This window comes from Cheilinus undulatus, linkage group 11, assembly GCF_018320785.1.
Source record: "Cheilinus undulatus linkage group 11, ASM1832078v1, whole genome shotgun sequence".
Taxonomy (NCBI): domain Eukaryota; kingdom Metazoa; phylum Chordata; class Actinopteri; order Labriformes; family Labridae; genus Cheilinus; species Cheilinus undulatus.
In genome coordinates, this window is record NC_054875.1 from 35,737,107 (window position 1) to 35,753,283 (window position 16,177).

The 16,177-nt window shown below is 38.1% G+C and overlaps 2 protein-coding genes across 6 annotated transcripts in view; one reads left to right on the top strand and one right to left on the bottom strand.

Annotated features, from left to right (window-relative positions):
- LOC121517311 (protein kinase C and casein kinase substrate in neurons protein 1-like) overlaps window positions 1-16,177 on the bottom strand; it is a 116,162-nt gene that overhangs the window by 63,059 nt on the left and 36,926 nt on the right. For 2 of the 4 annotated variants that reach the window (XM_041799004.1, XM_041799000.1), the window contains exon 1: window positions 5,170-5,317. The exons of 1 other annotated variant lie outside the window; for it this stretch is intronic. The gene's annotated coding sequence lies outside the window, so the exon portion shown is untranslated. Of the gene's footprint in view, window positions 1-4,997; window positions 5,110-5,169; window positions 5,318-16,177 lie in introns of those variants that run through there. One more of the 4 variants, XM_041799002.1, reaches the window with a different exon arrangement.
- Window positions 11,033-16,054, top strand: smim29 (small integral membrane protein 29). Of its 2 annotated transcripts, none has more exons than XM_041799006.1 (5): window positions 11,033-11,119; window positions 11,576-11,864; window positions 11,984-12,009; window positions 12,128-12,233; window positions 14,516-16,054. In XM_041799006.1, exons 2-5 carry the CDS (start codon window positions 11,754-11,756, stop codon window positions 14,582-14,584), a joined length of 312 nt encoding a protein of 103 aa, XP_041654940.1. In that variant the 5' UTR covers window positions 11,033-11,119; window positions 11,576-11,753; the 3' UTR covers window positions 14,585-16,054. The 2 variants fall into 2 exon arrangements, with proteins under 2 accessions (XP_041654940.1, XP_041654939.1); XM_041799005.1 differs by lacking the exon at window positions 11,033-11,119 and adding an exon at window positions 11,357-11,419.

Here is a 16,177-nt window from a genome sequence, read left to right on the forward strand (position 1 = left end):
ACATGTGAGATGTACTCAGAGAAAGACAGATCACATCATACATGACTAACTGATTCTATTTTTGCAGTATTGTCTCCATTAGCCCTTGTTTTGTCTTGGTGTATCCGACTACAACATAAAAATCAACAAAAATAAGGAAAATGTCCAAAAAGTGGGTTGCAGTTATCAGTTTTGCCTTGATACATGAGAATATCTATGTTTTAAGTGAAATAAATCACAGTTTCATCTGACTTGTATGTGACCACAAGGTTTGACAGAATTGGGCTACTGCGACTATTTTAGATATCTCACATTTAAGAGTAGAACAAACAGCCAAATGACAAAAGCATGTATTCTACTGCATCAAACACATCCTGTTAATCCTCTGTCAGTAAACATTCACATGGACTAAGAAGAAACGAAACAGAGAGGGATTAAATACGACCCAAACTGCCTCAAACTATCCTCGTTTTCACCTCTGGGCCAAAAAATCACTGCCTACCCTCTCTGTGGTAAATAACAATCATCTCATCACCACTGTTGTTTTCTATTTGTGGTTAGAGAGAGCCACAGATCGCGGCAGTGGTTGCCTGAGTGCAAATTAAATTCCTCAGTGGGGAAATGCCGCCTCGTTGTAATCAAAAACAAACTACGCCGAGCATAGAGGCACAAAATGCACACCTTGGCAGACTCACTGGGAGTACTACAGGAAGTTAGAGAGGAGTTTTTGTGACTTTAGTAATAAATGTAGAGGCTTAACATGGAAAGAAAGAGTAGTTTGTGGCTTAATTAGAGCTATGAGCCTCCCAAGGACAAAGAGCGGCTGATAGCACTAATAGTAGCATAAAATAAAAGCACAAGATAAGGAGAGATTACCTGAGATCATGAAGAGAGGCAAAAACAACCTCGCTTCCTTTTTCTAGTTTGAGCTACTGACATCTTTAACTACAAAAATACTAAGGAAGCAATTCCTCTTACATCTACAACACACAGTAGCAATGTGAGAGTCTATTCAGGTCTTCAGGCCCTCAAACCAGCTGACATCACCATCATGTCACACAAAACTGACCCATGCTGAAAAAAGAAATGCTAAATGTACACATTTGCCCCAAAGTTTGCATCATGCTCATTTTCACCTTTCTTTCCGGTGTGCTGCTCTTAAAACTCTTCATTTATCTAACACTGGCATCAATGAATCCCCTGAAGCTTGAACACTTTGCTGTCTTCAATACCCTTCTCCCCATGTGAATACTTTGTTCTGATTGGTCAGCTTTTCAGGGCAAGTGTCCTCAGCTCTGATTAGATAAACACTTTTTTACACTGCAAAATAAGAACATTTTTTTGCAGTGTAAAAAGTGTTGAGCTATGACACATGCCCTTACATGCCGGACCTATCAATTTAATGACATAAACATTAGGAACAATAAAAGGTAAGATAATATACACTTTAAAGTCCCAAAGAAATGAGAAATTTGTTTTGGGCTTTTCACCCATGCTGCAGCCATACATTCCACAACATACACATCACACATGAAAACCCTTTGACACAAGACACTGAATACTGAGAGATAGTTCCCCTAAAATGGAAACTTTTGTCCAAAATACAAAATTGCAAGTCATGATATATGCCCATAGTTGTTTGACATTTAAATTTTTAAACGTAAACATTAGTAACAATAAAAAAAGGAACCAACACTATAATGTAATTACAGTAGAAGTTATGCTATTAACATCTCTCTCCCTTACAGTGAAGACTGGACTAGCAGCATTCAGCCATTTACTATTACAGGAGTGAATTCTGTCTGATGGGGCCCCTTAGGGAGGTTTCCTACTGTCATTGCAAACTCTGCACATTTTGAGCATTATCTGCTGGTTATGTTGGTTCTGTTAGAATATGGAGAGGTAGAGCTGCTTGAATAGCAAAATAGAAATCTAAAACTTTAAAGGGATATTTTGAGATTTTTGAGGTTGGGTCGTATGAGGTACTTGGCTTTAGTAGTGGCATTACCCTCTAGTGATTTCTGTGAAAGTTGATCCTGCACAGTGGCAGGAGACAAAATGCCGAAAGCTGCATCGTGAATTAGTGCCTGACACAGAGAGGGTTTTTGGGGGGAGGGGATGAACTGCTTTGTACATTTTCGACACAGTGTACAGGCGAGCCAACTTTTTTACGTAAAACTGGTTAAACTATGCACATAAGACGTTCCCTTTTATAGCCACTATGCCCTGGAGCTCTCTGAGCCCGTAATAACCACAGGATCAACTTTCACATTAATCACTGGAGGTTAATGCCACCACTATAGCCAAGTACCTCATAAGACCCAACTTCGAAAATCCTAAAATATCCCTTTAAGCATCATTTTTGTTCGTGAAAGTGTGACAAAAACAACTCAAGAAAAAATGGGATCAAAGGTCATCATAATGCCTTGTCATGCTAGTATGCTGAAGTATGTACTTTGTGAGCTCTCACGGCCTTGTGCTGACATGAAACTCCAAGCAGTTGCCTGCACTGACAGGCTGTGCTTCTGTTGATGCATTAACAGGTCAAAATATTGATCTTGAGTGATACTGTATACACTGACTATCAACATGTTACACTTTATAAGACTGCATTACTGTGAATAACTTATCATCACTGATTACTTATTTTTTACATTCAAATAGATCTTCATTTTACAGTAATACATTTTACTTTTAAGTTTAAGCAGTTAAACATATTTTCTTTTATTAGAGTTATCTTTACTTTTGTGTAGGTGCATGTGCACAACTTTATGCTGCTTTTGAATTCTGCAAAACTTAATTTAATTTTATTACCTCCACCAAGGAGGTTTTGTGATCGGCAGGGTTTGTTAGTTTGTTAGTTCGTTTGTTAGACACAACTCAAAAAGTTCTGGATGGATTTGGATGAAATTTTCAGGAAATGTCAGAAATGGCATAAGGAAAAACTGGTTAGATTTTGGGAGTGATCTGGATCACTGTCTGGATGCAGGAATTTCTTAAAGGATTCTTCACTATTGGGAGATAGGGCTAATGGCGGAGGTCTGCACTCTCCGAGTGCTTGTCTAGTTTGACATGCAATTGCAACATAGTATCTGTAAGCATTTTATCACTAGCTGTAAAATATTTACTCGGCATCTTCCTGCAGTCACAGTGAGGCAAAGTAAGTCCACCACCGCTTCTTAATTTCTCACTTCACATAAAAAAAAAACTCAGCGGACAAGTCAGAAGTCATCTGAACCCTGTGTTATGAAACATCACCCTTTATACTGCTCGGTTATTTCCTTTAAGATCCATGACAAATTCCTTTTTTTTGATCTACCTATAAAAGCAGATGTGTATCCAAACAGGAAGTCAGGTACCCTTAGTTACAGAAAATTCAAAAATTAAACAAAAACAGTTTTTACAATAATGCACAATTTTGTTATTTTTAAAAATGATAAAAAAACGTGCAATTAATTGCAATTAATTACATAAATTAATTATTAATTAACACAAAGACATGGGATTTGGTCAATCAATTGGTTTTACAAGGTCAAAGTTCCATGCAAATATAAGTCGATGGATCTTGAGCCCCCAAACTGCATATATCTGAAGATTAGTCATATGATTTTTAAGATATTAAGGTAAAATTTCAAGATTTGTTGCAAGACATCAATTTTGAAAGTCTTACTTAATTTTTCCCACAAATAAAAAAAAAGTGTACTTTCTCTGATACAAAGCAACTTTTGAACTAAACACACAAAAGTCAGTTTTTGTGTGTTTTTTGGCCATTACCACTAAGAGTCCCAGTATCATAATATACCATAGATAGATAGATAGATAGATAGATGGATAGATGGATAGATAGATAGATAGATAGATAGATAGATAGATAGATTTGACTCCTCCTTGAAGAGTGAGAAGTCCTCTAATAAAAAAGCAGCACTCTGTAACTCCCCCTTCCTCAGTAAAATTGGATTACCCCCCTGACAGTATCATCATCTCTTCTCTGCAGCCTCGTGTCAGCTCTCTTGGGGGCACCTTGACTGCTGACAGACACGCGCTCAGGCAAACAGTGAGTTCAGCACCGTGGACAGCTCCACAACACGCTGAGGCGGGCACGAGCGACTTGTCTGTCAAGCGCTACGTCATCACTGAGATGAAAAGCTGCAGGGTTTGACGAAAGAAGAAGAAGAAAAAAAAAAGCACAAGGTAGCCCTTTAATACGCCTTGCATTCTACCGTCAGGGTTAAACGCAGCTCCAAAAACGCAGCCCTGAGCGTGAAAGTCTGCTCCACTGTGGAGTAGATGTGATGAATGATTAAAGCAGCACATGCCTCTAATCCCATGTAGAAAGCAGGATACTCCTCCTGTGTGCTGCTGCTGGTTTGTCAGAGAGGAAAACAATGACGCTAGAGATGGCTCCTCGCTGCGCTCTGACAACCAATTACATAACGTCAGAGCTCTCATTAACATTCGCTTCCATTTCACCGAGAAACCCTCAAAAATAGACCCCATGCAAATACAATACGTCTTTGCATGCATTAAAACCCATCATATGGTAATGATCGCTACATATCTGATCGACTTAGTTCATATTCTTGCTCTTGTTTACCAATTTTGCGCATGGAAATGAGCATAAAATGGCAATCCTTCCCCCAGCCTTGATAATCGTCTCCATTTACAACAGTGCACTTAACATGGCAACGCTCTGTAGTGTCAAACTGACTATGTGCTGAATAACAATCACACATATACACATATTGCACTGCAAATACACTCTGGATAGGTCAAGTCAAATGCATAGTAAAACAACACCCTGCATCATGCTAGTGTCAACCAACATTGGGTTGACAGTGTAAAAGCAGACCAAACGAGGCAATAATGCAGCTTCTGCAGGCGAGCACAGCCTGTAATAGTGGTCCAAGATGATACGAAATTCACCCTTGGCGTATGCAAACAGCGAGACAGCATATAAAATGACGCATGCATAATTGAAAACAGCAATATCTCAAGTATTGCGGATGAATCTGTCGTACTTGGAGGATGAGGCAGCAGAGAAGGGATTGGGCATAATCCAAACGACGGGAAATGATGCGAGATTCCTTTATCCCCGCGTCGCCCTTTGCTGAAAGGATGCTCAGCTTCTCGTCTCAGTGCAGCAATGTGGCTTCATCTATAGCAGACTCACGCAAACATGCACTGACTCACCAGATACACTGCCGCTGCTGCCAACGCCGCCGCCGCTGCTGCTCAGGTGCACCAATACCCAACAGTCTTTGCTGCAAATTCTTCAGTATTTCCCCTTGCAGTGACAGAAGGTGACCCTGCGTTTCTCCGCGAGACTCTGCATCCACACGATCACGATGCACGCAGCGAGGGGGAGCTCCACGGCACAGGCGCGCGCGTCCGGGGGGGATGGCCCAGCTTTTTCCTTTCAATGAACGACAGAAATGGGCTACAGGAAACGAGTCAGATGATGAAACGTGGGAACATAGCACCTAAAAGAGTCCTACAAACATTTGGAAAACGGAAATCTGCCTCGTGTGTCTGTGCCTGCAGGGGGAAGTGGGTCATTTATCCTTGCATTTTAATGTGCCACTAATATTAAAGTTTTGTATTCATAATGTCCAAGTCATTTACACATACTTTTCAATACAAATAAGAGTCAATTCTTAAAAATAATGCGTGTGATATGTTAAAAATTTATAATGGGGAGAGCCCCAAATGTGACTTCCACTTTCTAGCCAATAAGAGGAGAGGACGGTGAAAGAGGGCGTCACCGCCTTTCTTGTCAATCACGCCCACAATGCACTACACTGCAGGGGAGGGAGATGAGTGTTTTTTGTCCTTTGCCTGTTAAACAGGCCTGCTGGTTCTGCATCTACTGTTACAGGTGAACATGGGGGTTGTTCACTTGTTTGTTTGTGTAATTTTGTGCAGAATTGCAGCATTTTGTACCTCAATTACAAAATAATGGTGATGCAAAAAAGCTGCCTGACACTACACACCCAGTATTAATCAATGTAACATTTTATAAAAGACAAAATATATACAAATGGTGTTTCAATAATTGCACCTAAAATTCCTGATTATGATTTGCAAATAATAAACATCATGTTTGACACTGCTGTGGTCTGCTTTGTGTCACTAGTAAACTACCTTTTGACATCTGGTCTGCCGCTAGTCTGACAGAGGTACATAATATGGACAAAAGTATTCAGCTGCCTGACCATTACACCAATGGGAACTGTAATGAAACTGTATCTAAATACATGGACTATAATATGGAGTTGGTCACCCTGGTGCAGCTTTAACAGCCTCCTTGGAAGGATTTCAGCAACATGGAAACCTGTTCCATGATGCTTCTGCTGCACAGTTTTAGCAGAGTGTTGGTGACTTTTACCAGACATTGACCAGTGTTAATTTTGGCAGCTATTTTTTAAATTTTAGATTTAGTTTTAGTCTTTAAATGAAATGCATTTTAGTTTTAGTTCCATTTTAGTCATCTGTACCCTTTTTAGTTTTAGTCTAGTTTTAGTCGATGAAAACTCGAAACATTTTAGTCTAGTTTTAGTCCATAAAAAGTCCTCACATTTTAGTCTGAACTTTTAGTCCAAGCATCTATTTTCTTGCCTACATTTGGTATCAAATCATGGTTAGTGTGTTCTCTGCACTCTGCTAAACCTGGGGTCCCTGCTTTCTACAGCTGAGAGGCAGAATAGATACAGATGCATTGTTTTTTGACAGATTTACCCACAGTGGAGAAACATCACAGATTTTCAATATCAGATGAAAACTTAACTACATTTCAGTCTAGTTTTAGTCATCCTGACGAAAACTAAACTTAGTTTTTGTCAGTTTTAGTCAACACAGATCTATTTTTGTTAGTTTTAGTCTAGTTTTTGTCATGGACAAAAAGGCTGTCGACGAATGGTTTAAGTCATAATTTTAGTCGGCGAAATTAACATTGACATTGACCACTCTTTACACGGTCTATACTACATGGCTGAGTTGCTGTTGTTCCTAAATGCTTCCACTTTCTAACAATATCACTTATAGTTGACAGTGGAATATCCAGCAGGGACTTTACAAATACTCTTATTGCAAAGGTGGCATCATCCTCCCAAAAACCTTTGTCTGTATAGTGTACACTAATAAACTAATAACACAACACTAATAAAAGAAATGGAATAAACCCATTTGAGTAACAGAAATTGTCCGATATATCTGTAAAATCAGGGGAAAGAACGTTCTGATTTTGTAGTGTTTGTGCTTTCAGCTCTCAGTGGAGGAAAGTGCCCTGCCAGAGCTACTCAGCATTGAAACATCAAGAGGGTGAAGAAGAGAGGAGGTGTTTGTTGTGAAGAGGAGAGGTCGATGGAGGAGCAAATGCCTTAGAGAAGATTAGCTAGATGTTGGCTCTGGTCTGAATCAGAGGTGCGATGGCTGTATGCTAATGATGTAATGAAAAGAGCCATTGAACATCGTTTGAACACTGAAGTCACACAATACAGTCATGCATCGATGCTTTGCTGGACAGTCACAAACAAGCATGACAGGTTTCTCCTCTGCCCCAGGCCTGTTTCTGCAACACAGCAACCTACATAAAAAATTACATGATCAGAAATGATGATTTGTTTTAAAAGTGTGGCTATAAAGACTAGAGGAGGCCTGTGAAAATAAAAGCACAGGAGGCCTATTCTTTTCCCCCCTCTCACTTGTCTTTAATAAATCATTGCAGCCTTAAAGCTTCCTCCTCTCTGCTCTGTTATACTGATACTATCCAGGGAAATCCAATCTTCCTTGAGGGGATTTACTTACAAAGATTTTTCTTTTCTTACTAAACTCTCTTTGAATTTCCGGTATTAAAAAACTAAATTAGTTTTGGAACTTACTGTGCTCAATCTAAGCTCACTGGTCCACATGCTTTCCCAGATAGGTTTAAAAGTTTACATTAAAGCAAAACAGCTACACATTAAAGCTGGTTTGGACTGAATATCCAACATTTACATGTTTGTCTGAAATTATACATTCAACATTTGATAGTGCCATCCTCTTATGAACCCAAGGTGATCAGTGACATCTGGTGGCAGCAGTGTGTCAGTGCAAAAACATGGTGAAGATCCAATCAGATACTTCTGTTATTCTAAAATCTTAATCATACAACCCCAAAACCAAAGAAGTTGAGGCACTGTGTAAAACGTCAATAAAAATAGATTGCAATGATTTGCACATCGCATAAACCCACATTTTATTCACATCATAACAGAAACAACAAATCAGATGCACAATTTAACTCACATTGCAGAAAAGTAGGGACAGGGCCACAAAAGGCTGGAAAAGTAAGTGGTACTAATGAAAAACAGCTGGAGGAGCATTTCTAAAGTAATTAGGTTAACTGGCACCAGGTTGGTAACATGACTGAGTACAAAAAGAGTGTTTTAGAAGGCCAGAATCTCTCAGAAGTTAAGATGAGCAGAGGGTCAAAAATCTGAAATAACTGTGCAATTTAATCTGGTGACATCATATCTGAATACTTGTGAAAAGACACAAAAATGTGTGAAAAGTGGCAAAAAGCAGCAAAGAAGGGGCATTTAGAGTTCAAAGTGGTAACAATCATTCAAATGTGGCAAAAAAAGGGCCACAAATTGGTTAAAAGTGGAAAAATCTGTGGTTGTTGTCAGCAACAAAGCCATTTGACATGAACAGTGACAGCAGTGTTGGAATGGAGGCATGCATAAAACAATTTTCTTGCACACACCTGATATTAAAATAATCCCTTTTACTTGCCTGAAAAATACTTTCAAATGTATGTAAACACCGGATCTTTCAATCTTCAGAGGTTTCTGCCCCTAGGTGGAAGAGAGGGAAGAGGAGAATCCAAAAATTCTTCTCTAATTTAAAGATAAGATTTATCTCCTGCTTGAGTCAGCCTAAAATCCACCCTGAGTGACTCAGTCAGTGGAGGTTGAGTAATAAAACACTTTGTCAAATCCATTTTAGATGCATTGTGTTAATTGCACTAACTAAATAAAAACAGAAAGCAACAATTTGCAAATATCATAAACTCATATTATACTCACCATAGAAAATAAACAAAATATCAGAGGTTGAAGCTGAGACATTTTCCTATTTCATGAAAAAATATTAGCTAGGTTAGGACAGCTAGTTAGGACACCAGTTGCTGGAGTTTTAGGAGATGAATGTTGTCCCATTCTTGTCAAATGTAGGATTCTAGCTGCTCAGCAGTACTGGGTCATCTTTGTTTGATTTTTCTTTTGTTTATCATATGGGGAATGTTTTCTATTGGTGAAAGGTCTTGACTGCAGGCGGGTTCAGCAACTGGACTCTTCTACTGCAAAGCCATGCCGTTGTGAAATATGCAAGGTCTTACCTGAAAGAGACATTATCTTGATTTGAACATATGTTCCTCTTAAACCTCCATACTTTTCTGCATTGATTGTGCCTCTCTAGATGCATGTCCACACCATCGGCATTAATGCAACGCCATATCATCAGAGATACAGGCCTTTGAACTGTGTGCTGATAGCAAGCTGGACAGTCCATCGCTTCATTGGTCCACAGGGCATGTCTTCCACGATTAAAAAAAAAAAAAAAAAAAATTCAAATTTTGATTCATCTGACCACAGAACAGTTTTCCTTTTTAGCCTCAGTCAATTTGAAATAATCTTTGTCTCAGCCAAGACAGAGGAATTTCTGGATTGTGTTCACATATGGCTTCTTATTTGCATGATAGAGCTTTAACTTGCATTTGTGGATGATATGGCAAACCGCATTGATAGACAATGAATTCTGGATGTGTTCCTGAGCCCATGAAAAGATTTCCAGTAAAGAATCATGCCTGTTTGAGAGACTCTGCCCCCTTTTATGCTCCTCTTATACCCAGTCATACCAACCTGTTGCTAATCAAATTAACTACAAAACGCTCCTCCAGCTAGTTTTCATTTGTAAAACATACTTTTTCAGTCTTTTGTTTCCCTGTCCCTTCTTTAAAAAAACGTTCTGCCATCAAATTTAAAATGATCCAATATTTTTCATGAAATGATAAAATTTCTCATTTACAACATCTGATACGTTGTCATATATTCTATTGTGAATAAAATGTGGGTTTATGAGATTTTAAAATCACTCCATTTTGTTTTTTTTTTTACATTTTACACAGTACCCCAACATTTTTGGATATGGAGTTGTATTTGTTGTTTATTCATGCTGTGAACACTCATCACTAAAGAATCATTGATAAATGTTCATTTAGTTCACAAAATTGATTCAGTTTTCTTTTCTGCACTTCTAGATTCAATTTTCTAATTTGAAACTCATTCTTCCTCACTTGTGATCTGTAATCTAACAAGCTCAGTATTTCAGCTAGTATAACTGTATATTAGCAATTATAGTCACACACAATAAAACCGAAAAATAACCAGACCTATCATCTTTGATATGGTGGAATAAATTAAGAGAAGGGGACATTATGAATAGCAGCATTGCTGTGATTATCTTTGGCCCTCAGCCTGCAGCCTTGATTATGACCAAATCACAGTTGAAGTGACTGAGTATCACTCTTTCTAGTGTCTTTGAATCTCTTTGCCAAAAATGAAATATATATATTTTTTATCTTTATGGAGATGTTGATAGGCTACTCTAAAAACCAAAAACAACACTGTTAAAATGTGAATGCACTTTGTATTCATAACAGGAACAAGTCCCCTCAGAGCAAAAACAAATAAATCAGACAGCTGATAAGTCTTTATAATCAATTTCATGCATGTCCTCAGTAATTACATGCAATTAAAAAAAAACTCACCAGTGGAGCTGTGCTGCTAGCAGGCTCTCTTGTGATGCTAGCTCTTCAAGGAGGCTAGAATTAAAAATAAAAAGATGTGAAACCAACGCTAAACGAGTGGAACCACGCTGTTTCATTGTATTTCTTAGCCTTGCTTTGAAGGTGTGAAGAGGAAAACATCAACAGATTTTAAAAGGGGGTAATTCTCACTGTAAACTTTGCCTGACATTTGTGCAGTCATGATGGTTTTATTTTGAAGGACCCAAACAGGAAGTGTATCCCTGTGCTGCTAACGGAAGAGAAGTGAACCGCAACACAACGTTCACCGAAAGAGCGGAGTTTATACATCATATAGTAAGTGATAAATTGTTTGAAATCATTATAAACATCGGGTTCATGTATGGCTTGTAAGAAATTAACCTCAGTAGTTTGTTTTTGCCTTGAAAAACTTCTCAGTAACGGTGACATCTACCTGCGCGGCTAACGGTAATGTCAGCTTTATTTAAACAGCTAGCTAGTCACGCAGGGTGAACTGTCTACTTCGAGTTTTTAAAATATTGAAGGTATTAACAGCCGCAGTAATATTTCAGCTTGAATGGCCACCGCAGTTAACAGGGGAAGTCTGCTTTCGTCAAACGATACCTGCAAAACGAGGTTAACGTTTAACTCCACCAGACATTGCGACAAAATGTACATTTACTTAAAGTACAATGCTTACATGTACTGGTGTGGCTGTCACTTTTTTTTTTAATTGCACAGCTTCTTTAGATTTGGCAGAGCTTAAAATCTCTTCATACCGTGTTTCCTCAGATTTCTCGCTGATTAAGGGAGGGCGGTGATACCATGTGGTAGTCACATGAACGACAAGGATGAGGCATAAACAAGGAGGGGGAGCCGCTGCACACTGTCCGCTATAGGGAGGGGGTCTGCTGCTTGTAAAGGCCCTGCACATGCAGCCCCCTGTGTTCCCCTTTACGGAACATATGCAATGAGCAACAGCACCACTCAGCCCCCTGCCATCATAAATGGGGATGTGGCAGTCGGCTATGTGTTGGTGCCATTTTTCCTCATCACCATCATTGGAATAGCTGCAGCTGTGGTGAGTAGCTAGTTGTATTGGTTGACATAGGGCGACCTTCACTAAGCAAAGAATTAATCAAAAAGAAACCACTCTTTTACCACACACATATACTTAACTCTTTATTCTGTCTGTTTTAGGTCATGTACATCCGTAAGAAAAGAAGGTGAGACTCTTAAGGTGTACTGATTTAATCACACAATTCCTCTTTGATAAACCTCTTGTCATTGTCTCATTGTGATTTAATGACTCAGTGTTTGATTTCCTTTCATTTTGTCTCTCAGAGTTGACAGACTGCGGCATCAACTGCTGCCAGTTTACACATATGATCCATCAGAGGAACTTAATGAGGCTGAACAAGAGATTTTGTGGAGAGAGGAGGACACAAGGGTATGATGCTCCACTAGTCTGTATGATTGAGAAGTTTCGTTTTTGGGACAGGTTGGCATTGTTGAATTCGGAAGAATAAGTAAGATCATTAAGTTTGTTCAAAAAGCAATCAATTATACGATTACCCGATGATGGATCTGAATTCTTTCTAAACATAGAGACTGGAATTAACCATGTTAAAGTTGACCAGAAGAAAGACAACTAAGCTATTTCCTTGCATTCTCATTGCTTTTTTTTTGTGCTGAAGTGTGGTTGTGCCATTCACTCTTGCAGCAGGGTAGTTCCGCAATTTGTCATTCACTTCCTCCTTCACGTGAAAAGTAGTAAGAATTACAGTATAGTGACAGTAGCAGTATTGTAGTACAAAGGTTGTGCTACTTCCTTTATATGCAAGTCACAAATTCATCTTCACAAGAGTCCCTGCCTTGTTTAAGTGTGGTAACTGGGATGAGTAGCCTTTCAAACATTTCCTGATATCAGTGGTTAAACTTTAAATCCAAGAACAGTTTTATTCTACTGTTTGTGTGGTTATTTAATATCATTTAATATAGTGGTTAAACCACCACAATCTTAGCTGCCTCTGAAGCCCACTTGATGCTCCTGCGAAATATTCCAGAAATAGCCAGGATGTAGAAAAACAGTCATGGCAACAACAAATTGAATTACTGGATTGCATGATTTCACTTAAAAGAAGAACTATATCACTGGGCCTTGAGGAGCACTAGGTGGCATCATTGTTCAATGGCAAAATTTGTTAAGTGTAACTTCACATTATTTCAAATATGAAAATGGATGAAGGCTTTTATATCATTTCCTACCTTAGTTCAAGAGGCCATTTCTGTTCCCTCAAATGGCCCCTGATCATAATGCATGTTGTAAGGTGTACTTGCACTGGATTACCAATTTGTTTAAGTTGCTTTAAAGTTGCTTGAGATTTCTGAGTCCTTTCTAAAAGAAAGACATTTAACAGAAACAGAATTTTATTTGAGTATATCCTTGAAAATCAACCATTATTAGGGTAAAATAACAGAAAGACTAAAATATAGTCATTTGATCTTTTTTTTTTTTATTATTCCAAAGGCAGAACCTGAAAGGAGAAGTACAGTTAGTTAAAATGGACCTAAAATTTATCTACTCCAGTAAAAGTAATTTGCAATATATTTTAAGATTACTCAGATACTTATGATACCTCAGGGCAGCATTTCTCAACCTTTTTTTCTGTTTTAAAATCTGAAAAATCTCAGGTCACCTGAGTCAAAATGTACAGATATAAAAAACTGACCTTCTACATTCCTATGACTGCCAAGGGATTTATGTAGAAAAGAATTAACAAAAAAAACCTGCAAGTGATCTCTTAAAAAAATAAAAATGTCTATATTTTTCACCATGTAGATCACATGACATATTTTGGCACACCTGCTAAAATGGCGTAAGCCTATTTATTTGCTGACGCTAATGCTGACATGATTTCAGGAAAACAACATAAGAGACATTTTGAAAATATACACAGGGATAGCTAATGATCTGCACATTCAGAGTAATATTTTGGCTGATTTTAAAGCATATTGACGGCACCTCACTGGACCCTTCAGGGGTTGTACAGTAAAATGTTTTTTTCAGAATGTACAGTAAAAACACAAGAGCATAAAACCTCTATGTAAAAGTACACCTCCATAATAAGGTGAAATGCAACAGCTGTTTTTGGATGTAATGTAGAATCATTCTGTCACTTTGTGCTACTGACCATCATGTACAATAAAAGCCAAACTTCTGGCTTGTTTCATGCTGTTCAAAGAAACTTTTAGTAATGGATTCTTTTTGAAATGTAGTGAAGTACAAAACTCTCCTCAAAATATACTTAAGCAATAGAAAAATTACTGATTTTAAAAACTACACAAAAAGTTACTTAGTTACAGTCGTTTTAGTAAATGTAACTAGTTACTTTCCAACCATGTTCAAATGATACCATTCTTATTAGGAATTATCTTCAGGAATGTAGATAGTGTTTTCTATGAGAGGACATTCAGGACTCTGTGAACACAAAGCTGTATTTACTTATGTTTTAGGGTGCAGCAGAAGATTATAGATATATAAGTTTGAACAAAATTGAAACTACTGTGTAGCTTAATATTTCAGTGGGTCTTTTTATGTGTAATTGGGATGAACAGACCTCTAATCATAGACACTACAGTTTGATTATTTTGGTTATTCTAGTTGTAAAAAATACTGTATAAAGATGACCACGCTTAATTTAACTTGCACATGACATTTTCTGTCCCCAGGTTGTGCAAGGCTGGGCCAGAAGTTATCAACAGCGACGCCCTCTTCTGACCAAAGATGTCAATGCATGATGGTAGCAGGACACACTGTTCAACGTTGTCACTGGAGATGACCTTCGGCCATATAAATAATTTGTTTTCGAAGTCATGCGCAGGACCATGTTTTTTTTTCTGTGCTGTGATTTGCCTTAAGCAGATCAACAACAGACTGCATTTTTGTCTGGTTCATTTACAGACGGACTATCAGTTTGTGTGATTGGGATGCCATATCTGTGTGCCTAACAGATGCAGTACCTTCAATGTATTTATTCTGAAATTATTTATTCAAACTTTCTACTGAGGTATTCAATAGAAATCCTCAGAATAAAGAGAGGTAGTCTGTCTCTACCTACAGATGCAGCTCTTGTGGGATTACATGCACAATGTTGATGGCAGTTGTGTTGCAGTGAAGCTTTGTACTGACATGAAATAAGGGGTGTATTCACACTGGGGTACAGTATGAATGTTCTGCACTTCTTAAAAATGTCACTTCTGCCTGGTGACTTTGTGACAGAATAATGCTTGGACTTTTTTGCGTATGTTTGCAGTGTATCAAAATCAAATTTGACTTCTTAGATTAAATGTGGTTCTGCTGCCACTTTGTTGACACAAAGATAGCACTATGACTTTTAAAATGAGTCTTGAAGCAAAGGTTCATATAGAAATATAAATATAGAAATAGCTGTGTAATTAGGGGGGTCGTGAAGTTTGTGTCAGTTTCATATTGAGTCAAAAGTTAGAACTTTTGGTTTTAATTTGCAGAGAATTTAACCAGCTACGCTACAATCCACTTCTCTTAGAGGCTTTGCCAAATCCTATGACTCTCATCAATGGCATGAAAAGCCAGATATGGAAGTAAATAACACCAACCTCCTCTCATCCTCAGAATAAGTCGTGACTAGTGCCCTAAAAATGTCCTGTCTACAAGGCATGGCACCAGCAGATTTACCTCCAGGCGGAGATGAATGCCATAGGTCTGACTGTATCAAGCACTCAGGAAATGTTGCTTTTTTATTTCTTCTTGAATTGTAACCTTTCCAAACCTTGGTTTGCCTTGCAACAGTGAATGTACAGTACTTTAATACAATAGAACTCTTCTAGAAGAGAACCTATATTGTATGAGTTAAAATGTGATTTTCTTGGTTTAATGCCAAACTTTGATGACATGCTGTACATCAAACTGAGCTCCTTCATGGATGTTTTCTCTTGTATTTCTTGACTTTGAAACATCTTTCTTTTGTGTTGTTTTCTCATACTCTTCATGTTCTATGCACTGTTCTTTTTTTTTATCGTAAATGACATTTGTTGTCATCAAAACAGTTCAAGAATGCAATCATGACATGAATTTGCACTGGTTAAACACTGGTACGCTTATCGCAAGCTTTGATTTGAGATTGCACTTAAACATAAAGGAACTACTGATGAAGTATGGCAGCACTGTTTTTCCTCTAGACTGTTAGAGCTTTTTGCTGTGAGAAATAAACGACTGATAATGACACTGTACATGTAAATAAAGTGATGTAACTTTTTTTGTGAGACTGTAATTTCCATCTCAGCGACAACAATGCTAATGCACCAAAAGAAAATAGTGCCCTATCATATCCTCCTTAGAAAGACTTGCGGATA